A 26,646-nucleotide genomic window follows, 5' to 3' on the forward strand; every position below is an offset into this window, starting at 1 on the left:
CAGCTCCCGCCTGGCCCTGCTTTTGGCCTTGCTCAAGGGTGGCCTTGGACACAAGAGCCAAGAGAGCCTCACGAGGACAGACACGAGAACCAAGAGGCACCATGAGGAGGTAACATATTTCAAGACAGAGCTGCTCTTTTTCTTGTGGCCACTGCTTCCTTCCTCCCCCCAACAGTTTTTACACGCAATTAGGTCACATTTAGAAGTCAGCACACAGCAGAAGTTGAGTTACTTTGTTTAAAATAAAAACATGTATTTCTATCACCTTAGGAGTTGTTCTTCTCTTGGCACAGGGACCCTCTGATCCTCCCACCTCCTTTTATCAGCATCTTCAAAAGAAGAAGGGAGTTATAATTGCTTTCTCCCCTCACCTCAGAAAAAAAAGGAAAGGCTGCTGTTCTCTTCTATTGGCATCTTGAGAAGAAACATGCTTTGAGCAATCATTTATTTACAGAACAAAAATAACATCTAGATTTCAAAGGGCAGAGCAGTTCAGAAGAATAAAGCGCTCTCCTCCCTCCCCTGCCATCAGCTTTCGCTTATTACCACCTACCGTCTGCACAACCTACTGTTCTGCCTCTTCCCTCATTACAGGGGCACAGGCAGGCTTCTCTCTTCCTCTTCTGAGCGCGGCGATGCGTGCTGCGGCACTGTGACCGCCTCAAACCTACCGCTGGCATTGCCGTGCCGCAAGCCCGCACCCCAGCGAGCTCCGAGGCTAAAAGGCCAAGTCAAGGCAAAGGGTGGCACATATTTTTAGAGCTGAAGAATTTGCAGTTCTCCCAGATCCACTTTGCCCACAACTGCCTTCTTGATAAAGAATAAGCCTTAGAGATTAGCAAAAGTGTCGCTTTTTACACATTGGAAACCAGTGGAAGAACCCAGCCCTTTACCCACCTTGTTATGCTTTTGCTACAGGTATCTAGGTATTGTTCCCGTGGAGGACCAGGGAGCGGAAATATGGGAAGAAACCAGTAGTTCCCTAAGCCTGATTTCTTCCAGCTGTTTTTTTACCCAGTTCTTTGGTTCCAAATTAGGCTGGGTCCTCTGTGAGTTCTGCCATTCAAAGCATCGCTCTCCCAAGGCACATTTGTCGATACCCAAACCCAACCATTCAGACGGGGCGAATGCTGAATTTTCTATCGCGTAAAGTCATTAATTTCTACAAAGCCTGACTGTTTTCAATATTTTTAGAGCCCTCATGAAAGGCGGCTGAAATTGGCCAAAAAAAGCCCACAAGCTCTTAGTACGGACTGACCGGTGGGCCTAACTAATAGGCCTAGTTCCATTAAGGCTGAAAATCTAACGGCAATCTGCAAAATCTCCATTACTCACTGCCAAGCAGCTGGTAAAGGACCTACAGAGCCATGTTTTGTCTCGCTTCACGTACTTCAACACTCCAAAACACAAGGTTTGCAGGAAAAACCATGTAACATGGTCTCTGAAAGGAAAGAGCAAGACAGTTAAAGCTACAAAGACTACCTACTGCGATCTGTTGCTTGGATAAGCAAGTTTCTATATACATATTTATAACTGCATTTATAAAGTTCAGCTGATGAATCCGTCACTCTTCAGTGTGTAGGTGACCGAAGAAAAACCCTACCTAGATCCCCCTGAAGAAAAAGAAGCAGATTAGGTATCAGAGAGCACACTGCCTCAGGGAAAGCCACCCTCAGTTCATACAGCTATTCCTGTAAGAGACCACATACATCCAGCATGCACCACAACAGCCTTTGAAATCACTCTGGTTTTGAAGCTATTTGGTAAAGAGAAGAATTGAGCTTATTTTTAAAAATATTTTGGACACTGCCACATGAAACGCTAATGTTGCGTATGAAAATCAAACGCTTCATCAGCCTTGTTTCTAATACACTCAGCTATTCCAAAACTATAAATGAAGACAGCCATTACAAAAAAGCCATTTATTAGATATATGTACATATATACATACACATGCGAAATGATTTTATACACATTTACACAGGTTCGATTATTAATACAGTGCAAAAATGTCTAAAAAGGTACCAGCCCACCAGTTTTAAGTTCTATAAACTTAACAGGTCTTTGGGAGGAAGGAAAAAAAAGAAACCAAAAACCCACAGAAAACGATCAGCTTCATAAAGTGACTAAGCACTGCAAATCTTTAAATTAATGAAGTTTATTCTTTGCCAATTTTCTTACGCTGAGCTGCTGGGTGAGGAAAAGAGTTTCCAAAAGACTTATCTTGAAAACTGACAGAATTAGGGAGATGCAATTCAAACTACATTATACAGTTTAAAGTCGAACAAAAAGGGATGGATTCCTGGCTGGGGATTTGATTCAACACAGGCATAATCCCACGTTATGAGTCAGATTTCATGTACTCAAACTGCAAGTCATTCTTTTTTATTAAATCTTAAAGCACTGAGTTCAATGTAAACTATTCTATTCCTCTTGCTGCTTCACCAGAAGAAAAAGTTTAACTGTAGAAATACCATCCAGATAAGGAAGCTGTTCAAAATACTAACATTAAAAACCAAGAAATAGGTCAAACTACGCGTGCTCTGCCTCACCCCTGAATCAATCCACACCCACCAAGTGCACAGATGCCAACGCACGTGTATTAAGCTGAGTAGATTCCTTCGCATGGTTTACACACATTACGGGGAGGGGGGGGGGAAAGGTTGCAAAGCGATTAAGGCTAACAGCAAACCTGAGCTTTGTCCGTTTAGTAGAAAAGATCTCATCGCATCCTCCATCTAATATCCCCAAAGCAAAGGAAGAAAAAACGTTTCCATGAAGGCAGAACCGAACCAACTCGTTTTGTTTGATTCTCCCGAAACATTTTCAGGAAAAAGAAAAATATTAAAGCTGAATTTAATCTTTATCACGTTTAATCTTTAAGTATGTTAATTACACAAGCTACCTCTCCCCCCCGCCCCACCTCCCTTACTGCAGAGCTGTTGCTAACATCACCTGGCGCAGGGGCTGTATTTGTTTTACGACAAAGCAACCAGTCGGATGCTCGGGAAGCATCAGGAACATTCTTGTTTCTTCCAATCTGCTCGATACAAGGATGAGGAATAAAAAGCAGAGAATGGTTCGCTGGCCCCATGCGCCCACTGTAAGGGCTCTGCGTGCCTTAAGCTATAGCAGGCTAGCTTTAGCCAAGCCTACGGAGAAACAGTAAAGCTCTTTCGGGCTCTTTACCCAGCCTGAGGCTAAAAGGGTCGGAGCAGGGAGTTGGGCCATACCACTAAGGTCCTTTCCACAAAGTTTTGTCTGCCTGTAGTATAAAATGCTTCATCGTTTCCCCACAGGATGATTCCCCACGGTAACCCAGCGGGCTGATACCCAGCTTATGCTCCTGGAAAACACAATCACCATCAGATCCCGTATCCTTAATGAAGTATGACATTTCTAGTATCGGATTTCTAGGGGCATCCTTTAACCAGTTTTTTTTCTTTAAATTTGTAATCCAAACTCAGGGCTTAGCTCCCTCAAGTCTCTAAGAGTACCTTACCAAGTAAAACTGGGACTGAACAGCACAAAAACTTAAACCTTGTCAGTACTAAAACCCCCGCATCTGTGGGGTCATCTGGGTGTTGAATTCTGGTGCCATTTCTCCACTTAAGCTCTGGCAGAAAACTGGGGTAATGACAGACAAACAATTGTAATCCACTCCCCTATAACAGAAGCGTATTCCCCCCTTATGGCACACATCTTTAGCTGTTTTCTTAACTGGCTGGCTAAAATATTCCTCGGTCATTCCTACTAGACTAGTCCTCACTGCTGAAAGGATTTCGTTACGTTATTGTTAACAGTAAATGAGCTAAACATGGGGTGGGAGAGAAACAGCTACATTTTACTCCTGGAAAAAGCTCTGGCACTAAGACTCTTGATATCCTGGAAACTCTCCAAGCTGTAACGGGTCACCTGTCGATGCCACTGCTGCAGTCAGCTGCGTCACAGAAGTGCTTCCAGGGTGCAGCACCACAGCTTGCTGGTGCAGCAGCCCACTGATACTCGTGTTTGCACCATGAGATTTCAGGAAAATTCATTGAGATGCAAGAAAGTAATTTTGTTAAGCGTTTCTGCAAACTCTGCATCACGTTAATCTCTTTGCAACCACTAGAGGTAGAGACTTGGTGAGAGGAAAATAAATCTTTGGTGAGAAATGTCTGGTGGAAGAAATGGGGCGACCAGAAAACAGTTTCGTAAGATAAACCGCGCTTCCACAACAACACACCTATGGTTCTCTACATCTTCTCAGTTTGAGTCTCTACAACCCTTCAAGGACAGCTCCAACAAAATGCTATGCATTTTTTCAAACAGACAGACTAAATTATTCATATATGTTCTAAAATGCCCATGTGCCCCTCAATACATTACATACAAGAATACCCAGTGCAGCAGAGGTTAATAATTCCAGCTCTGAAGTATTATACTCAAAAGTGCACAATTCATCTTAGTGTAAGAACTCAACACCATTAACTAAAGGTGTTTTATATAATAAAGAGAACCTGCTCTTGCTTTCCATTACTGGAAATGGCTTTCTACTCACCAGCTATACATTTTCTTTAAAAAAGGTGGAGGAGTCAGCGGCCCGTCGTAAGTAGGCTTGGAAGATTTATCATCTGCACAGACCAAGGAAACACGGAATTACCCTTATACCAAGAGTGACCTTAAACAAGGAAATGAAGGCCACTCGAGCTGAAAGATCACTTATATTCACTTGGTTTATTTTATGCTGCCCCAAGTGTATTTGCAATTAACCAATGAGCACATACTTAACTACGATGCGCTGTTTAGCCAGGAGATATTTATAGCCATTATGGTTTTTAAGAGAGCCACAGCTTTTTCCTTTCCCTCAAAACCTAGAAAAATTACCCTGAAGCTCATCCTAACAAATTTTCCCATTCATATTGAACTCATCTAGTTATGGCAAACAACTCCTTTACTTACATTTACCAAGAATCTTAATGCTTAAGAAATTCTACAGACAAAAATATTTCCCACCACTTTGTCTTCATTTTGCTATACAATTTTACTATTTTCGGAAGCACTGACAGGGCAAGACATTGACCTGCCAAACTGTTACAAAGCCAGTAAGACAAATGGCAAAATGCTGTCTAGATGGTATTAGTAAAGGAGTAAAAGCCTGTTTATGGTAAGGAGAACCTCCATCTCTTGATGACACCTGTCAAAACCTACCGTGCACAATTACCACATGCCATGTTAAATACAGCGACATTCCTCACTGTCTGTTTGACATGATTGCAGTATCCTACGTCATTTCAAGTTGCTTTGAAATATCCTCCTTGTAATAACCATTGTCACAAATCTTTTAAAACACTCCAACCTACTTTTTGGCCAGTTTAATACAAAAGAAGTTGCAAAAATAGAGGAGCAAACCCAAAGTCTCTTTCATACTCCGCAGTCAGGCTGTTTCTCCATAAGCTGCCTTGTCAGTATCTGATAAGAAGAAAGAGATGCCACTCCTATGTGAAAGGCTATTTGCCAGAGGTTCCGTAATCCGTACAAGTAAACGTTGCATAAACAAACAGAGAAAAGGAGTATAAACGTCTTCACCTTCCTCGCCGAGCTGTAGAAGAGGTACAAGTAACACTACAAAAGGACCAGAGAGACAGCGTTAGCATTAAACTATGTACACATAGACAAGAGACACAGCTGGAATTGGTGGCGTGGCCGTCCCGCTCGGATGTGCCTGCCATTGCAGCGATGGCTACGAAGCTCAAGGCTTCCTTCAGCTCCTACACTGAAAGGCCCTCCAAGAGTCGCCGGAGTGATGGCCTCGACCCAGTCCCTTCTGGGTGGCAGCACGACCGGTGTCCCTCGTGCCTGCCTCAGCCTGGGTTAAACAGAGCCCGAAAGCTGAGCCAGCTTTCAAAAACTACCTCTAATTTTTGCAGGGCAAAGGCTCAGAAGCAGGAATGCAGCAAACCCAAACCTGCTTCTGCCATATTTGTTCTTGGGATAAATGAAGGACTTTATTTACTAGGCCGGACATGGTAGAAAAGACCATCACTTCTGTTAACAGGTTTTGCTGGGGTTTTGGGGCTTTTTTTCTTTTTAAATTCAAGAACAGGTGGAACCCACTTGCTAGGCATGTGTGAAGAGCAACCGCCCTTACAGGAGAAAACTAAAAACTCACAGAGTGCTGGCAGAAGAGTTACTTTTTTAACTCAGGCAGTAACAGATCATGCTTTGTCACTTAAGGTCGCAGTTTCCAACTGTGCTGATGACACAAGTAGAGATCAGCATGCAGAAAGCACTTCACATTTGAGCTCAATTTATGCACAAGCATTTTGTGAAGATGACTGCTATAGATCAAAAGGATAAGAGAGAACTCTTCCTTATTTAGCTTCTCTAGCTTCAGGTACTAAACAGAAAAAAAAGCAGGATGGAGCCTTTCTTCATGAAGAATGACTTGTACCAAGTGTTTAGATTCAAGCTAATATCTCCGTCTTAAAGCTCTGCTGGGAGCAGAGGTGTAAGAAGGCCGAAAGACACTAAATTGTATCTATTATGATACAATAAATATCAAGTTTTAAATACCATAGATAAACAGAAGTCTTTAGATAGGAGTCCCCAACTCATTAGCCAAATGAAACACTACTAAGCAATACACCGTAGGCATTATGTTATTCCTCCTGTCAACTAGTGACCCAACTACAGCAGCTTCCTACAATGACAGGCTAAAAATTGAAGATTTTGCAAAAAAAAAAAATATATTGCCCTCAACTTAAAAGGCTGTGGACCAATGGTTGAGGCATTTAAAAAAACGTTTCAAGAAGAACACATTTGGAGCATATAATATTTTCCTCATTCAAACTCTTCTGCATAAGGATGTCAGAGAAAAAAATCCATTAGAACAACAAAAAAAAAATCTATGGATCAGGAACCGCATTTGCCTCAAGAATTAAAAGTAATTTTTAAGGTAAATTAAGCCATTTTCAATAATGTTGCTATTCTACATTTGCTTAGTCTTTCAAGGTCATTATGCTACTAAAGCCCATCACTGTCTGCCACTGTCAGAAAGACATCACGTCTACTCGTTTGGGAAAGACCATCTTCGGGCTAGCGCTTATTTATCACACTCGGCCCCATTTGGCACGTCAAAACATGAAACCACTGAGAAAGCTTGCAACTGCAATTTGCCAAGGGTCAGATTGTGCCTTTAACTGTATTTGAGCCACTCCACTGGAATACCTCAGTGGAATCACCTCAGTAGGATAGTAAAAACCAAACTGTTCCTCTGCTCAGCTGAATATTATTTTGTCTTGTATATTCTAATATCACAATAATCAGAAAACATTTTATTTACAGTTAACATACCTGGAAAACACAGGCTAGAAAAGGTAGAAGAAAAGCTATCACATTTCCAATTCCTTCGTGGTCCTCCTGTTGGATTAAAAGAAGTGACAAACAACTACGTCAGCTACAGTTTTTCGCAAGTGCCGCTTGATATTTTAGAACACTACATTTCACCAAGTACCTCTCATCCTAGTTTATGTTGATTGACTGTAACAGTGTCAAACAGCAAGATCAATATCACTGAACAAGATACCAAGAACTGAGGCTTATGCGACAATTCCTGCTAAATAAAACTGTGCCACCCTAGAATCGGGACACTTTTTTTCCTCTTTTTTAATAAGTCGCTTACAGTTTCACATTTGTTTAAGAAAATTACACAAAAAAATCTAGGACAAAATACAAGAATGAAAAAAAAAGATCCAGCCCACCTGGCAAGACTAAAATATTTCTCTAAATTTTAATCTCCCTGGAAAAGAATATAACGTAGTGTGCTGTGATATACAGCAAAACACGAGGTCCAGCAGGTGCACAAGGAATTGTACATTCCCTGGACAAACAAAACGTTTCTTGGGGAAAAATGTGTGCTCTGCGACGAAGCAGAACAGCCACCCTTAATCTGGTTACCCAAATAACTCCCCGCCTTGGACTCATTTACAGGCTTCAGTTCAATCAGGGTTACCTGAAATGAATGCTCTGCTAGGTGAACTCCTCGAATGAGATTCAAAGCTCCACACATGATGTTCAGAACAAGTGACAGAATCCCCAGGGGAGTCACACGCTGCATTCTGTAGGTAGGGACTTAAAAAATACAAAAAAACCACCACCCATTACTGAAAGTTAGCACTATTCCTTCAACTCTTTTAACTTAAAATGACTCAAATCAGCTTATGCGGGTTTTAAATATTTTCTAAACCTTTCTTGGTAGCGGAGAGCTACAAAGATGCTTAGGGGACTGAAGCATGTCTCGTATGAGGAAAGGCTGGGAGACCTGGGCTTGTTCAGCCTGGAAAAGAGAAGGCTGAGGGGGGACCTCATCAGTGCCTATAAATACCTGAAGGGTGGGTGTCAGGGGGATGGGTCTGGACTTATTTCAATAGTGCCCAGCACCAGGCCAAGGGGCAACGGGCACAAGCTGGAGCACGGGAAGTTCCCCCTGAACATGAGGACAAACCCCTTCCCTGTGCGGGTGCCAGAGCAGGGGCACAGGCTGCCCAGAGAGGCTGTGGGGTCCCTTCCCTGGAGACATTCACACCCCGCCTGGACGCGGCCCTGTGCCCCTGCTCTGGGTGTGCCTGCTCCAGCAGGGGTGGGATGGGATGAGCTCCAGAGGGCCCTTCCAACCCCCACCAGTCTGTGATTCATGCTTGCTCCAGAGAAGACCAGTTATGAGTAGAAACACCTTTTTTTGATGCATTACACCGTTCAGTTCTTCAGACATCTAGAAATCAGCAAGAGTTCTGGAATACTTTTTAAGGAGAATAAGCAATAGAATTTGTTCTTAAGCTATTTGGCATTAGCACCTTCTTTTATGCTACATGTAGATATTTTTTGACTGTTTATTTCAGCAGATTAGTATACACTGACTCTTCACAGGTCAGAGAAAAGCTAGGGGCTTCATGCACCCAAAGGTCTGGGAAAGAGCTTTGATTTCTGACACCCATAGAAGCAAGAGAGCAATTCTTCTCTTCCTCAACGGGGAATTAAGTATTTCTTCCCACTGACAGTCTGAGGGTTCAGTCTGATATACAGCAATTTAGTTTCACCTGAGTAGTTTCCATATAGCGTTTGGTGCCCTAGTCAAGCAGTTGCCAGAATATGAGCATAGGAGCCACGGACTTTGATCCTCTGCCACTAGAATAGTTGTTGTAGGAGTTGCCAAGATGATACCACCCAGTCACAGAGGAGAAAGGTCTGTCACAGAACAGCTGCTATTACCTCTGAGCCTCTCAAACTGACAAAACATGGTCAAAACTGGGGCCTAGGAATTAAACTGGATGCTATAGTTTTGGCCTTGAACCACGTTTTACAGCACATTACAATTCCCTTCCTCCCACCCTGCCCACGTTTCACAGGTAGTGAATTACCTGTCCTTTCCTACCTCCTCCGCTACCACTATTTCCTCTAACACCTACACCCCCAAATACCATTTCTTTAGGATTCTCTGATACGCACCTAATTAAGGTCAAAGCGATTACCAATTTGTATTTAACTTTGGAATCCACCGCTTCTAAGTCAGGGTTTTGGCTGTCCAAAAGCTCACCTATTTTTTTCCCTAGCTATACTAGCTAGCTCAGCAAGGGACACCACACCTAGATACTCGCCAACATTTCTTGCCCTTGGATCACCAGACGTAAAACACTCTCAGCACAACAGTAAGAAGGGTAATTTGTACCTCAGATACCAAATTCAGAACCTCTCCTGCACCAACATCCATAAGATACAGGAAAGGATGAATGAGCCCTTAAGAAATCTCCCCAGCTCTCAGGGTCTTCTTCCTCCACTCCAGATGTAGCCAGCTCCTGATTGCTATAGGTAAACTATGCAACACAGCAGAGATCACCTCCGGCTTCATTTCAGTGACTGATGAAACACCCTAACAGCTTAAATATTGCAGTACTGACGGTTTTAAGATAGGAAAACACTTGTGTCTTCTTGTTCAAGAGAGATTTTGATGGATGATGTAAAAAACTTTGGTGCCAAATTAATATAGGGATATAAAGTGTCTTTTATAACTCTCTATGTAATTAATTTGTCTGGCATACATTCATACATCCCTAATTTCATCTCCAAAGTGGCTGCAAAAGGAACTGTATTAATCCCATTTGATATGTCACATCATGTAGCATTACTGTATATTATCGGCATATGGACGTTCACGTGGCTAAATGGTGCGAGTCACCCCACCGTTCAAAGGCGATTTTGCTTGTTCGCTACGCAGTGAAATCTAAGGTGCGAACACTGAACGTTGCACTGTACAGCTGGTACAGAAGCTGCACCAGCACGTTTGTTCATTCGCTGACCTGAGTGTTCAGTTTCCTATTATTTTTGATGAATTAACTACTGTTGCAGCTCTGTATCTCTCTCTCACGGAAATTTCCTAACAAAGACTACTGTTTCTGCCTCCTCCGTTTCTAAGCTTCCCTTCAGAGGCACACAGCATCTCGCAAACAAAGAAAAATTATCAAGGGCAAGCGTCATTCGTCGTACAGGATCTTGCAAACTATACACGTCAAGAGTTCCCGTTCCCCAGGGAAGAACAATGCAAGCCTCAATATACTGCTTCTGCAGCATGGAAGAGGATGTAGAAGTTACATTTTTTTTGTCCAGTGGGATAAAAAGGATTGCTGTCACAGATGCAGGGGAGATTTCGACGTCCAGTTGCTCAGGGTTCAGATTTTGTGAAAAATGATCTGTAAATTGTTCACCGTGGAGCTTTATTCCTGCTGCAGCATTCTGGGGTTTAATTCACTAACTGAAATTGCACAGAACAAGAAAGATGCATACTACTAGGAGAAATTATTACTCTTCCTTACGTGAATTCAATCATATTTTTATAAGCAGAATTTCATGCTAGAATTGCTTATTACATTAAATAAGGGGACAAGGCAGTACAAGCACTCTTAGTCCAAGACAGCACAATTTTGCACAAGCACAATTAAACGCTAACTGGGTTTCAAACTGATTTCACTCTTCATAGAAAAGTTATGCGCTTCAGAGTACAAGAACCATACAGAAGATGTTCTGGGGACTGTGGATTACCCAGCATCCCGGAAAAACACACCTGCAGGTTTGAACGTGTACTGAACAATTCTGGGAGAACAGGCTCACACAATGAAGAAATTGAAACTTCTGCCTATAAAAGCTTTCCTGAGCAGAGGCCTCTGGCTATTTAACTGGAGACTGACACGAACGCCTCTACCACATTCCATTCTGTCTCTTCAAGGCATAGAACAACAAGGCTTTGACAATGAGTCACATACTCCAAGCTCCGGATAAAGACAGCACCAGGAGCGAAAAATGAAATCAGACTCAAACATTGTAAAATGAAATACAAGCGCACAAAAGACAGAGATGTGAGACATCTTCAAAAAGCACCTTAAAAAGGACTCTGTGAAGGCCTCCCCGTGTGCCTACAAAAGACTAAGAACATTCATCAAGGGGAGCACAATGCTGCATAATTTAACACCATGCTTACCAAACGAATAGCACAAATTGTTCTTCTACTTCATAGAGCCAGTTCTGATGTGAAAACTCTCCCTCTTCACAGAAAGCTACTTACACTTCACATTCCTTCTCTATACACACCCCGTCCTCCGGACCTCTACCAGCTGTGCCCGTATCCAGACACAAGGTTAGGCTTTTGCAACAACAGCTGAGGTTGTGTAGACATTGGTCAAGGAGACGTTGCTAGTGTCTTTCTAGCAAGAATTGGGTTGGGTTTAGTTCACAAAGGAAGGAACAGAAGAAAGACGATAAATTTCAGAATTGAGAAGAAAGAATTTAAAAGGAAAAAATAAAAAAAAGGAGTGGGGAAGCTCTTGTTCCCATATATACTAACAAGGACAGAACTGCCCTGACTTTTCAGGCTCCTTTCACACTAAAACGAAGAGACGGGGGATGTGATTGAACAGCTCAAAAGGCGACAGAGACCAGCTACAACCACATAAGACGACTGATGTTTTGACCAATCCACTGATTGATCCGTCTTCACCCTTCAATGTAGACACAACTAAATTCTGCTCTCCTGCAACCACAGTGCTTCAATTATGCTCAGGAAGTCTCCTGTATAGCAGAGCCATAATCTAAGTAGCATTAATATGGGAACAAACACTATCCACACGGCTAAACTTAGAGGAGCAAAGCGGGATTCAGTTGGCAGGTAATGATGAGAGGAGAGAAACATACGCCAGGAAAGCTGACTCCAGCCAAGGGAAGCAGATGATCATAAACACATCCTTAAAATAAAGGCAGAACACTCTGTAAGAGTATTTGGGTTAGACCAGAGAGAACAGCCAGAAATACAAAGCCAGATGGAAAGTAAAAGAAAGCAATTAAAAATATGGGGGAACCGCAAAAGTATTTCTGTTCTAGCTTGCAAATGTTTACTGGCAAGGAAACTGTTCACACTAGCGCGAAGAATTTCTAAGCCCTGTCATGAAAATATTTAACCTTCAAGCATGGTCCTGAGGAGCGCTCACAAATCCGACTGGCAGATAAAATGTTTTCTGTTCTATTTTTACTTCCTCCTGGCCACTGCCCCTCTATATTTTAACTTAAAATTAGATTCCAGCTCATCCATCAGAAACAATAAGACTAAGCAACTGGAACTTAATTTTATTAATGTTTCATAACCCAAGAACAACAACAACAACAAAAAAAGAGGAAATACAAGCTCATGGCACTGCAGCTGCATTTAAAGCACCATGCTAATAGGATTAAAAGCATTTCATTTCGTTTCGTAGAGGAAGGGCAGGCCTTTGACTATGCAACCAAAACACAAATAGGAATATACCAATTTTACAATAAATAAGTAGAGATTAGTACTTCTAGAGCAGGCAAAATGTCAGTATTCATTACAAAACGATCTCTTGTGAAGCCTCTGTGTGTTCTTTACACAGATATACATATCCTCTTTCAGAATTTTAGTCAAATGCATTAATTTTAAAGAGTAAGGTAAGAAAAGAAAGCAAAGAGAGGAGAACAACCCAAGATAGATGGTCTGGGAATGAGAGTTTTACCCTCAGCTCATATTCTTCTCATCTTTTCTTTCCTCAAGGCTGAAGCAACTCATTCAGACTGTAATTATGTATCTTCTATTAGAGTTCGCAACAAGCAATGCATTAGTGAAGCTTCTTTTGTCATAGAAAATTTAACAAACAACTACTTTAGAAGCAGGAGAATTTAACGTGGAAAATGTCAAGTCCAGTTACAACCAACTGTCCGTACAGAGAAGCTGATCTAAGTCTGGAAAAAAAAGACACTGCCACAAGTCCTTAACGGCTCTGATGCCTTGTAGCGAGGTGGGTGTCAGTCCCTTCTCCCAAGTGACAAGTGATAGGACAAGAGGAAACAGCCCCAAACAGCCAGGAAGGAAACAGCCAGGGGAGGTTTAGATTGGATATTAGGAAAAATGTCTTCACCAAAAGGGTTGTCAAGCACTGGGACAGGCTGCCCAGGGAAGCGGTTGAGTCACCATCCCTGGGGGTCTTTAGAAGTCATTTAAGCGTAGTGCTTAGGGACACGGTTCAGTGGTGGACTGGGTTAACGGTTGGACTCAATGGCCTTAAAGGTCTTTTCCAACCTAAATGATTCTATGATACCTGCTATAATCTAAATACCATATGTTGTTCACTATGATAGAAAGGCAGTCTTTTTTCTTGGGTTTCATACACAACATATATTTATACATTTCTCTGTACAAAAGGAACCACTGCTGTTACATGTTTTCCTGTCGTTTGCAAAGTTAGGTTAAGGGAGCCTACTGTCACCTGCGCATAGTAGTAACTTACCAACCTCCACATGAACGCCTGCATGCCCACCGTTAGTCATCCCATTCATCAGGTCTGTATCCTCCAGCTTCAGCTGAACCGGGGGCCAGAACTTCAGCTCCTCCTCAATCTTCTCCCAGTTGGCCTTGGCTCGAGAGCCACTCGCACAGTTAAAATGGAATTTTACTTTCTGAATAACATTATCTGAAACAATATAAAAACATGCTTCAGTTAGCTCTGGAAAAGTTAAGCGCTTTAGGTAGTTATTAATCAAATCATGGCATTCTTCTCTGACTGTTTTTCATTTCTCCATTTTTTCATGTATTAGTTTCTCCAGAATAATAATTCCTTCGGTATGGAATCTTAGGTATAAGGTTCCACTGACAGTTAGGGAACAAAAATACCTTTCCTAGGTATTTTATACCACACTCACTCTCTTCTGGATACTTTAAAGCTCAACATTCTGCCTGCCAGTGGACTGGAAACAAGCTTTCAGATTCCAGGGCAGATGTAACACATACCTTAAACTACCCATGAACTACCATGAGATGCAATTCCACGTCATGTTTTAACAATGTCAAGGATTAGAGTTCTTTTCCAGCACAGATAAATTAATTCAACCTGTATTTGAGTCATGAAGCCACTCTGACTGGCAGAGACAACTCCACAGTGATTCCACCAACATCCAAGCCATGGATCTACGTACGGATCACCCTGCTTCACCTCTCACACTTTAAATTTAATACCATTTGCAAGCAAATCCCTTTCCCCAAATGCAGCTGCTGGTTTGACAGGCGGTGCGCTGAGACTAAGTAGAGAATTTATCCAAGCACAAATTGCTCACACCTCCAGAGCTGAAATACCTCATGGGGATACTGCTACTTCCTAATTTTTTGTGCACATATTTAATCTTTGCACAATATTTAATTGTGCAAAGATATTGGCAAATTCCAGCTGTTTCAAATGCTTAGGGAATAATAATAATAGAAACATTTATTTTGCTAAGATGTCCTATAAGTAAAACCTGTATCCTTAGGATATTGTCATGCTAGAAGACTTGCACAGGTTGACCACAGCTCCTACTGGATATGACAGGTATGTAACAGCTTAAGCATGAGCTCTGAGACCACACAGGAGGACTTTATGTTGTGCTAGAATACACAGTGCCATCAGCATTCCTAAGTGAAAATTCCTGTATTTTACCTTGGGTCAGCCTGCTATAATTATCTGTAGCTACCAGGCAAAAGGCTAAGCAGTTATGCATCAAGTGCATCTTAGATCCAAACACAGGAAAGAAATACAAACAAAAAACCCAAAGAAAAAAAAAACAACAAATCCACACAGCAACATTAGGTAGACTCAGTAACAAAATACAATATAATAGTAAAATAAAAAAGAGAAAAAACCCAAGTCTCTCTCTTTCAAAAGAGCCTCACGCAATTAAAAGAGGCTAGAAATTCCCAAATTCCTACTCAAGATAAAAAAAAAAAGCCGTGATTTGCATCCCAGCATAAAATGACATCATGCCTGGAACGTGCGCTGCAGGGAAACCTACCAAAATACAAGATGGCTGTGTAACAGGCTTTCCTTGTGGATTTCTCCATCTTTTGAGCACGAGCTTAACGCTATTACCAAAATCTGAAGAGAAGTGCGCTAACCCACTGCAACATCTTACCCTTTCCCAGGAGAGAATTTATCACTGTGAAGGAATTGTATTTTTCAAAGCTGTGAGGTTCAGTAGAGCAGCTGCTATTTGGCAAGAAAACCATTTATATCAGGTTAAGAAAGAAACACTAGGCATGATTGTGAAGTATTATGTGAATCCAAGTCATGCCAGAAGTAAAGCTGCCCATAATAATCTATTCTGTTTCCTTTTTTCCTGTACCCATCTGTCTCCACTTGTCAGATATTTTTTTAATTAAGTTAGAAAGTGTTTTGAGATGTGAATTTCTTTTTCTTCTGGGCTTCTTTATTAATCCCTACAGCATTTTGTTCATCTATTACAGGGGCTCTCAGGAACCGCAAAACCAATAATCTAATGCAGTTACAAGACCTCCCCTTCCTCCTACACATGCATGCAAAGGCACACACACAGATACGTTTTTATGATCAGGCTTTGGCCAGGAGACATTATTTAACATCACAAAAGTAGCAGACAAGGAATTCTCACTACTAGAGAACAAAGTTACAAACCAAATTCAAGAAAAGCATATGGTCTGGAAGCTAAACTGATGCTTGTTGTGTCGTAGGAAGCAGCAAATTCCCACCGAAGCTCCTCCAGGAAGCAAAACGCCATGATGGTTGAGTAATTGCTGGAACAGATTGCCATGCAGGCAATACCCCCAGAAGAAAGGAAACTGAAATAGAAAAAAAAAGCAAAAAAATGTACCATCAACATAGAAAGGTGGAAGAGTCACACTGAACATGAGAAGTAAACTATGCTTTCTGTCAAAACAAAATGTACAGACTGCGCTGAGAGAGCAGGCTGTAAAATTGTACCATTCGCACTGCTGTAATAGCCCTGCAGATCTAACGCTCATTCTCAACTCATTCGGTATGCCTCAGCATATGAGAGATCACAAGACAGATTTCATCAAATTGCTACACCAGTAAAAATTGAGGACGTTATTTTCCTCAGGTTGGCTTTAAATCATCTTAACAAGAAAAGAGATGGCCGGAAAACATCACAGGCGAGAAGATTTTGAAAGGAAACACAGCAGTTTTCCACAAACAACAGTAAAAACAAGCAAGCTCGCTCACGGGAAGCAAGCAGATGTATTCCTTGCTCCCCCTGAATATGACCTCACCGTAGTAACAGCAACAGATAGTTGTTAACTTGCACAATCCAAGATATTCAAACACTGTTACTGCTAAATCATCTGTAACAAATAATGATGAGTTTGTACCAGAAACAACCCGATAAAAATTCTGCTCCAAAGGGGGCCACTCTAACACTGAAGCCGTACTGATGCACAAGCTTCCACTTACAGATAGTCCAAAACCCTTCTAGTAAACTTAACAGAGGATTCATCTGACCAAAATGTAGGCCTGTACTTAAAGATGAAATAAATCACTGGTCAAGACTTCATTAAATAAGATGGGAGTCAGGGCACCTAGTTCAGACGGCAGCACTCGAAACGTAGACAGCTAAATCCCCACCATAATTGTGGATTTGTAATTATCTCTGAAAGACGACTGAGGAGATCTTCCCTTACAGGTTAGCTATCTGTTAGCAGTATCTCAGTATAAAACCAAAGCTTTGAAGCTAAACAACTACTCTCTGTATCTTCTCTCTTCTCTACTATTTATATATTTCATCCCTCTCATACAGAAATACTTGTGGTTTCTGTTTTATCACATTTTTATGTATTCGTTGCCCTGGGTACTTGGGATTTATGGTTTGATTAGCTCCGTTACAGCCCAGTTACACTGGGTACGTTCCCCAAATTCCTTTTCTTTCCCAGCTCACAGCTGAGGATCAACACCATGCCTGCGTAAAACCACCTTTTCCCAGTTGCGAATAATTTATAGCCTTTTGCCACCTATCTATTTGGGCTCTTCTCATCTCAGAGCCAGATGCATAGCTGCTTCCGTAGAGACTACAGAAGATTACAAGCAGTAGGACGTGTTAGCGTTAAAGGGCACAAGTTCGCTTCGAGGGAAAAGGAATTAAAATGCTAATCTCTGCTTTTCCAACTGATTCAGTGTAAGTTCATGTATATTCTGTCTCCAATCACATCCCCAAAAAAGGATACTTAGTTTTAGCTCAGGGTCACTCTGAAGTTTTCTTACATTTGCTAACCAGAAATGCGATCACAAGCTACAACTCATTTTTAGAACTAACCTAAAATCAATAGCAAATGAAAATTCTCATCTCTGAATGAAACCTTAATTTCTTAAGATAAAGACCAGCAGAACCTTCTCCAATAAATAACAGCAAAGATTTGTAATTTCTCCATACTGGCTATTGTCAGTATGCTTCAGGCCTCCTCAAGACATCAGCCAGAGCTTATAGAGACTTGAACCCTGCTGGTTTTCAGAAAATGGAGTGGGCAGCACGTAGGAGGGAGTTCAGGGCAGTTCGTGCAAGCCGGGATCAGAACTGTAGGAGCCTGAGAGAAGGCATCAGCAAGACTTGACAGTCGCTGAAGAAAAGGGGTTGGGCTTTAGGCTAAACTAAGTAATTCCCAGGCACTAGGATGACATCGTAGAAGGTATTTGTAGAAGTCCAAGATACTCCAATCGCTCATAGTAACAAGCACTGCCCATCGAGCAGAAAGCATTTGCTACCAAAAATGACAACTAAAATAAGCAATTCTTAACATATGCTTACTAAACTGAGCAGGAGCTGTGTGGCTGTGGTGCTGAGGAATAAGGTTTCAAAATACTGCTTGGAGGTTACAATCTAGACATGCATGTTGGGATTTCAGATTGGAGTTAGGCACTATAGAATACACACAGTCCTTAAAGTTCAAGTAATCCCCAGGACAACAACTTCAACATTTTAAGAAAAAACACAACCAAACAAAAGCAGGGTCTTACTGTATGCTAAGGTCACGTCCTTTTACCGTGCCTCGACTTGGATACTGCGCCAGAACTGAGGATAACGCCTTTAATCTCTTTCTGCATTCCAGAAAGTCCTGGTTGAAATGAAAATCTGTGGAGGCTGAGAGGGGAAGTCCATCCCTCACCCGCACCACACAGGCAAAGAAGATCATGGACATTCTCCACTGGAGTACTCATGAGGACAACCTGCAAATGAAATATTCAATTAGGTTAATGGCACGTTAATGGATGTGATATTAGTTAGTTACAACCCAATACACTAGCCAGAAATGTGTCAAGGTGAGAGTTTATTCACCGCTGCTGCTGAACGCTACCTCTTGTAACACCACTGCCACTGAAAGGCAATGAAACCGCTCTCAAATGTCACGCCGTGCTCATTTTTTGCCTCTCTCTGACAAAAAGGTGAGGTGGGCGATTTGACACGGGAATTATCTACCTCAAAAATATCACTATTTTCCCACCTTTTGCTTTACCTCACACATCAGAAATGCTGCACAGAGTTCTTAAAGCTATTTATGGGAACTGGCAAACTCCCACTGACATGCTGCATCTTCACTAGTGTTGCAACTAGTTTCATTAGTGATGCAGTTGCCTGATTTTATAGGATACGCACAAAAACAAAAGCAAATTTTAGGCTATAGCCTGCCATGCTCTTTTTACGGAATCAACTATGACTAAATATAGAATAAAAGTTGCCCTCTCTTGCCTTAGAATCACAGAATGCCCTGAGCGGGAAGGGACCCACAAGGACCATCGAGCCCAGCTCCTGTCCCAGCACAGGACACCCCAAATTCACACCGTGTCTCTGAGGGCCGTGTCCAAGTGCTCCTTAAATATCACCAGGCTGGTGCCGTGATGCCTCCCTGGGGAGCCTGTGCCAGGGCCCCACCACCCTCGGGGGGAAGGACCTTTCCCTAATGCCCAGCCTAACCCTCCCCTGGCACATCTCCCTGCCATTCCCTCGGGGCCTGGCGTTGGGCACCAGAGAGCAGAGACCAGCCCTGCCCCTCCTCCTGCCCTCGGGAGGGAGCTGCAGAGCGCCATGAGGCTGCCCTCGGCCTCCTCTGCTCCAGCTGAACAAACCCAGGGACTCCAGCCGCTCCTTGTACAGTTTCCCCTCTAAACCCTTCCCCAGCCCCGTGGCCTCCTCAGGACACTCTCCAGTACCTTTATACCCCCAATGTCCTGCGGCGCCCAACGCTGCCCACAGCACTCGGGGTGAGGCCGCCCCAGCGCAGGGCAGAGCGGGACAATCCCCCCCTCGCCCGGCTGCGATGCAGGGCTCGATGCCCCCCAGGGCACGGCTGGCCCTCTGGGCTGCCAGGGCACGCTGCTGGCTCGTGTTCAACTTGCCATCAGCCAGAACCCCAGGTCCCTCTGCAGAAAGACTCCTTACTCTTTAACAGGTCACAATCTCCCATGAAAAGTTATTATTGGGATTTACCTGGTACATTCAGAACACACAAGAGATCCGTCCTTCAGACATACCATGGGTATTCAGTGCAAGACGTTAGAAGGCTAACGCAGGAGCTCACATAATCTCTGAAAGAGGACCATAATGAACATTTTAGAAAACTAACTAATGACCTGTATGTATAAACATATTTACAGTGTAAACTATTGCATGCAGTTGGTAAACAGAACCTAGAAAGCATTTTGCCTAAAGGAACACAAACAACTCTTTTTTTTTGGTCCCATATATCAATACCTAGGTGCACTCAAAGATACTATGAAATGATATGCAAAATATTTCTGATGCCCCAATCACTGTTTTAAAGTTATCCCAGCTTCCTGTAGAAAAGGAACTCTAAATCAGTGTTTTTTAAGTGATTATCAAAAACAAGAAAAAGAAAAAGACAGACATTCACTCTGCTTCAGGCAAACTGCATAAATGAAGCATTAGGGGAAAAAAAAACAGAAAAAAATCATCACACTGTGAACGCAAACTCTTCATAGAGGGAATGGCTGCTTTAAATAGTCAACCAAAGAATCAAAGAATCAAAAAATCCATTACAATGCTCAAAGTTTCTTTGAAACACATGTCTCATCAAGTGTTTTTCTTGTCTGAGAAGGTAAGAGCCCAAAGCCTCTTCTAGTTCAGGCTTTCATAAACTCTCATCTATAGAGCTGCTCTAACGTCTACTAAGGGTTGAGTTCTCACCACAGGCTCGTTTCTGCTCCACAGGAATCATTTCCACATAACTTGTAGGAACTCTCCCTTTGACAAAAGGTGGTTGCAATTTGCCAGCCCGTTAAAGCAACTAACAATTGTCAGAGGAATTGACAGAAAGTGTAATTGCACACAACTAGTTTCCTTAAAAAAGGAAATTAAAACTACAGAAGATAACACGTCACTTGAAAAGTCTTATTATCAACTTTTAAAATGGAGATTAAAGAATTAGGTGTTAATTTTTTTCCCACTATCCCTCTCACAATTGTTCTCCAGTAGTCATCCAAGCTGTAAAATCAAACTAAGCTCACCAACTCCATTTCAGCATGCATCAAAAAGAATTTCAACAATAATCAAGATTATTACACATCAGCTTGAAACATCCCATCAATCTTCAATGTGCTGCGCTTGCAACCATGAAAGAAACAGTGCAGAAAGCTGCTTAAACATCAAAGTGAAATGAAGGCAATGAAGAAAATTGCCAACTCCAAATTATTAACTTTAACACAGTCAACTTTTAAGTACAGTTGCTCAGAACAGCACAGTTTCATGGTCAATGGTTGGCAATGCTGATGAAGCGTGACTCCAAAATATCCCACTTGACACATCGCAGAGGTGAGACACTGAAAATGGAAAGGCACCGAACCAAGAAACCAAAGACAACTTCTAAGATGTACCTAGCCTATGAAATGACTCAACTCACCATGCCACTAAGATTCAAAAAATCACCTCTGTGTTCATCACCTCTAGTTCACCAACTGAACGTACACGGCATACCACTTTCCAAGACATACAACCCTTCACGCTTTGGGGCCTAAGGCTTTCACTAAATATCAGCTGCCCACCAGAGGGATTCTCTGTTCTCCTGTGAAAGATCCGGTATCAGTCACCATCAGGCAGACTTCCAAATTAAGTGTCAGACTTCACTGGAGAAATGAGTCAATGCTCCTTCCTTGGAGAATACACCTGCTGTAACATACTCTCAGACTATCACTGCTGTATTCATCCACAAGGTTTGATTTATTGTTTTCTAAATCTACCTGCCTGTGAATTTTTAGTTTTCCCACCTAGGGAAATGAGGCTTACACATCCAAGCCGTAAGTGCAAGTGGGATAGATACCTTTTGTGCCTTTTAGTTTTGTGAAAGCAGGAAAATGAGTATAAAAGAAACAGAGAAGAAGGCTGATGCAGCGAGTCTAATCTTAACAGACAGTAGGTGAGCACAGCCTCAGGGCAAACAACTGGAAATGCGTTCACTCATTCTGCTGCTTACAGAGCTCCCATTTACACGGCCTAAAGGAACGTTTGCGTAGGTAACACCCAAAAGAGCAAGAAGGTGTGAGGTTTGAGAACGGTACCTGTAAAGACTTCTGTTGAGTTAAAAAAATATATACAAGTTTTTCATAATTCAGGCATTTATTTCATAGGTAGCACAGGCTTAGCTAAAAGAGGCGAGAGCCAACATCACCCCACAGAAGAGGGCAAAGCCTAAAAACAAATTCATGCAACTGGTTCACTTGTTTTCTATGTAACTCCTACCACCTATCGCTCAAACTCACCCAGCCCTCTCCCATTCCCCCAGCCCACCTACTCTGGCACTGCACCTGCATAAGCTTTGAGTTTTCTTTTTCCTTTTCCACAAGCCTCTCGCTACCTGCACATCAGAAGGCATTCTGTGTCCATGTCAAATAACAGTTACTACGTCACCTCCCTCAAAAGTGTAATTACTTGCAGGCCAGTTTTGCCACGTCCCCTGTAAGTGAACACATACTACCATGACTTACTGGGCTGATGAAGGCGTGCACACAGCAAGTGAATCTATGATCTCAGTATTTCAGATCGACCTGCCCTTTCCTCCTCCAGTCCCTCTCTAACTGCATACGATTGGCAGCCCAAAGTATCTGCAACTGACTTTACGTGGCAGGCCTTTGAACTCAGGTCCTGAACTTTGACCACGTACTTGTGCCTTTTGATTAAGGAGATATCAAACCCTGCGGTGTTCAGAATTAATAATGTCATGTCAGCCCAGCTATTTTACTGGCACAAAGCAGGCAAAACCTCGAGAAATATTTTAAACAGTTGTTTCAGAAGAACACGTTATAATTTATGACTGAAGTAAACAAAGCCTGTTTTTTCATTCTTTGAAGCACCTGTACATCTAACAACGCTTCAGACGAAAACCGTTTAGTGTAAGACTCACATAAACGGTACATATTTACCAGTCTTACAACAAACAAGACTCTTAAGGGTATTCCCAGGGTAGGCATCTAAGAAGTTACATGAAGCACAGTTCCTCCATCCCTCACTTCCTAAGTAGTGTGCAACTCTCTCCAGTGACTATGTAGGGATTATTAAGGCAGCCTTAATCAGACCTCTTACACTTTACTACACGGTTATGCAAGCTCCTTCAAATAAGATTAGACTCAATTCACAAGCGCCACGCTTCTCCAAATGCTAGACAAATTCCTACCTTATTGTCTGTACTTAGAAAACAATCTACGCAAAAGGCTACAAAATCAAATGCAAACCAGTACTTAGTTCATGGGAATTATTTAAAAAATGCTGGTCTTTAAGAAACTATTTTATCTAACCATCAAAAGCAGAAGTTTCCTTCTAAGAATGGCATAACACCATCAGGGAATGTCTTGTTACCAGGATCTCTCTCAAGCATTTTCCTTCTCTCCCTGCTCAGGGTCACATTTCCCTTCTTTCTAGAGGCAGTACATGGGACAGTTTTAAACTCAACAACATTGAACTGTTTTGTCAAGTTCTGATCTTCCTCCTGAAGGAAGGGCAGAAAGATTTAGTGAGTGTTACCGTAGTCCAGGAGGCTCCCGAAGCAGTCTGTGAAGTTTTTTGGACACATGATTGCTATAACATGGTCATAGCTACTGTACCTAATGCATCATTCCTTAGGCAGGTAAGCTTCAGAGGGAGTCACAGACAGATACAGGTGGGATGCCAGAATATGAAAGAGATTCAGGTTCACTCAAACACAAAACATTTAAGAGAGCTGCAGCTCAAGCGCTGGTTTCAGCCTCAACCAACAAGAAGAGAAAGGCACTGAGACATGGTTTACGAGGGAAAGTAACTCTTTGCTGGATCACGAGGCGAATTTAATCGTCTTCTCACATATATAAAAAGGCAAATCTGAAATGCTGTTACATTTCTCATCTTCTAAGATTGCAGTAATGGTATCCATCTGCTTCCTCCCAGCTCCTCTCCCTCAATACTCACAGCAGCTCTGACCAAGCTACTGATACTACAGACCTACAGTGCAACATGAGGCACTCTCCAGATTTAGCAGTGAATAAAAACACTTTGAAAGCATGACGCTGTCCCAACTTTGAAAACACGACTTGTGGATATCAAGAGCCTATAGGCTCCTATAAACCCTACAGGCTTTAATTTATCCCTAAAGGGAGGCATGTAAAATCTCTTACCATCACAAACCTCCTGTCTACACATACTCCTATGAATTACCAGAAATAACGCATGTTACACACACCTCAAACCTCAACATTCAGCTCCCCCATCAACCGCACTGCCTCAATGGACAGTCCTCCTTGCCCAAACCTTGGCGTAATAACTCTGTGAGGCTCTGAAGCTCTACATCTACCTTAATCTCTCACAAAAACCAGCCACCTTATCTGCTCCCAAATACACACCAATGTGTACCCTGAAGCCTCCTAAGAGCCCCCAGTTCACCTCCACACCGCCACCAGCCCACATAATGACCCTTCCCATTCCCATCCTGTTCCGCTCACCATATTACACATACCTACCCTCCATTCACCTCTCTTCTCCCTGACATTAAGTGCCCCAAAACACCCTTCCCCACACTCTTATTGAAGAGTTTATTGAAACTCAGACACCTTGACAGCCACCCCGCTCATAAGGGCACTCTTCCATACTGACAGCTCTCCCCACACACCCCTCAGGCACCCCATTCACTCCCAAACCTCACTCCCACCCCAGGAGTCCCAAACCTTCACGTTATCCCACCTCACCTCACGACATCCCCAGCCCATCCCAAGTCCTCCTACGCCCCTCAAGCACTCCAAGGAACCCCCAAATGCTACATCCATACGATGGGATCCCAACACACACACCCCTCACCCCTCCTAAGCCCAGCCTCCCCCCTCAGGGCCCATCCCGCCGCCAGGCTCCTCAGGCACCGCACAGACGCGGCCCCGCCCCGCCGCCTCCCAGCCCCGGGGACCCAGAAGGGGACGGAGAAGGAGGAAGAGTAGGACAGACATAGACATCCCCCCCCGGCACCCCTCCGCCGCTCACCTTCCCCCGCCCCTCGCCGCGGCCCCGGGCCTCTCCCCCCTCACGACGACGGCGACGACGACGGCGGCGGCGGCGGCGGCGGCGGCACCACAACACAACACGCCCCGCCCCGCCCTCTTCCGCCCACCGAGGCGGCGGGTAGAGTGCCGGCGGCGCGGGGCACGCCGGGACGGGGGAGGCTGGCGGCGGGCGGTGCGGTTAGGCTCGGCTCAGTTAGGCTGGCTCGGCTCGGCGAAGGCAGAAGAACCCCAGCCGCGTCGGCAGCAGCGGGGTCAGGGCGCGGGCTGTGGGTGCCATCGCCTTGGCGGCAGCGCTCGTCCGGCCGAGGCCGTGGGCGCCGCACGGAGCCCCCGCGGCAGCCAAGGGACGGGGGGCATCGGTGGGATTTTCATCGGCTTGGGTGGCAGGTCAGCCGCGGAGCGGTGGTACCAGGCCCTTCTGGAACCCGCTGGTTGAAATAAAACTCAGCTCTCTGGCTCCGCGCTGGGGCGGCCTCACCCCGAGCGCTGTGGGCAGCGTTGGGCGCCGCAGGACATTGAGGGTACAAAGCTACTGGAGAGTGTCCCGAGGGGGCCACGGGGCTGGGAAGGGTTTAGAGGGGAAACCGTACGAGGAGCGGCTGGAGTCCCTGGGGTTGTTCAGCTGGAGCAGAGGAGGCCGAGGGCAGCCTCATGGCGCTCTGCAGCTCCCTCCCGAGGGCAGGAGGAGGGGCAGGGCTGGTCTCTGCTCTCTGGTGCCCAACGCCAGGCCCCGAGGGAACGGCAGGGAGATGTGCCAGGGGACGGTTAGGCTGGGCATTAGGGAAAGGTCCTTCCCCCCGAGGGTGGTGGAGCCCTGGCACAGGCTCCCCAGGGAGGCATCACGGCACCAGCCTGGCGATGTTCCAGAAGCACTTGGACACAGCCCTCAGAGACACGGTGTGAATTTGGGGTGTCCTGTGCAGGGACAGGAGCTGGGCTCGATGGTCCTTGCGGGTCCCTTCCAGCTCAGGGCATTCTGTGATTCTTGTGCCAGTGCTTCAGGAGGAGCTCCGTACTGCTGTGCACCCTAGGTGACAGGTGGATTTTTCTTTTTAATTAAAAGCTGCTGCAGAAGATGAACTGGGATTCAAAGTAGATTACCTTCTTCCTTCCTTCTGGTGGTGGCAGGTATAGAAAAGCGTCAGGAAGCTCTGCACAGGGAACGATACCTGTGTCTGCATGCAGGTGTTGTGGCAGTCGCACACCGCAAACTGTCTTCTCACAGGATGTTCATGTGAAAAACCAGCAGAATAAAAAGAGTGAAAAAAATCAGTTACTGGACATGGGAGCTCTGAATTCACAAACCTTGGTGTGGGAATGTTATCTGAGTGTCATCAAGTTGTTGCTATTTCTAAGCAATAGCAACATTGCTTAGCACCATGTGCAGTGAATAACCACTGATGTTCTGCTTTTGCTGTAACAGCTTCCACTCATCAAAACACGTCACCACACTGGTGCAGGTGTATCTTGTTTCACAGTCTGATTTCTTCCCTGCTGAGGGTTGCTGCTTTGGATTCTTTCTGTTGGCAAAATGAAATATCCTGCTTTAGGGGAAAAGAGATGTACTTGGGATTCCAGCGAACAGCAATAGTTCAGCTTAATTCTAAACGCTTCTTTTCTTTCACCCATGCAGGGTGTTGTTTGCCCACTTCCCATAGTGTGGTGGATTTTGATCTCATTTACTCTAAAGGGAACATATCTCTGTTTACTACTTGAACATGAGCCCGCAGCGTGCCCTGGCAGCCCAGAGGGCCAACCGTGCCCTGGGGGGCACCGAGCCCTGCATCGC

General features: G+C 43.8%; 1 protein-coding gene and 1 long non-coding RNA gene across 4 annotated transcripts; one reads left to right on the top strand and one right to left on the bottom strand.

Moving 5' to 3' along the window:
• Positions 1–218: 218 nt before the first annotated feature.
• Positions 219–24,949, bottom strand: SEC22C (SEC22 homolog C, vesicle trafficking protein). 3 transcript variants are annotated; one of them, XM_064445145.1, is made up of 8 exons: positions 24,838–24,949; positions 19,816–19,913; positions 18,348–18,557; positions 15,999–16,162; positions 13,827–14,009; positions 7,997–8,115; positions 7,339–7,404; positions 219–1,441 (listed from the first exon to the last, which is right to left on the bottom strand). In XM_064445145.1, exons 3-8 carry the CDS (start codon positions 18,527–18,529, stop codon positions 1,358–1,360), a joined length of 798 nt encoding a protein of 265 aa, XP_064301215.1. In that variant the 5' UTR covers positions 18,530–18,557; positions 19,816–19,913; positions 24,838–24,949; the 3' UTR covers positions 219–1,357. The 3 variants fall into 3 exon arrangements, with proteins under 3 accessions (XP_064301215.1, XP_064301214.1, XP_064301213.1); XM_064445144.1 differs by lacking the exon at positions 219–1,441 and adding an exon at positions 1,908–5,607 and having other exon boundaries at positions 19,860–19,913; positions 24,838–24,942; XM_064445143.1 differs by lacking the exon at positions 219–1,441 and adding an exon at positions 1,908–5,607 and having other exon boundaries at positions 24,838–24,942.
• Positions 24,944–26,129, top strand: LOC135312138 (uncharacterized). The gene is made up of 2 exons (XR_010371815.1): positions 24,944–25,244; positions 25,921–26,129. It is a non-coding gene; the product is annotated as an uncharacterized LOC135312138 (long non-coding RNA).
• The last annotated feature ends 517 nt before the right edge of the window (positions 26,130–26,646 follow it).

This window comes from Phalacrocorax carbo, chromosome 2, assembly GCF_963921805.1.
Source record: "Phalacrocorax carbo chromosome 2, bPhaCar2.1, whole genome shotgun sequence".
Taxonomy (NCBI): Eukaryota; Metazoa; Chordata; class Aves; order Suliformes; family Phalacrocoracidae; genus Phalacrocorax; species Phalacrocorax carbo.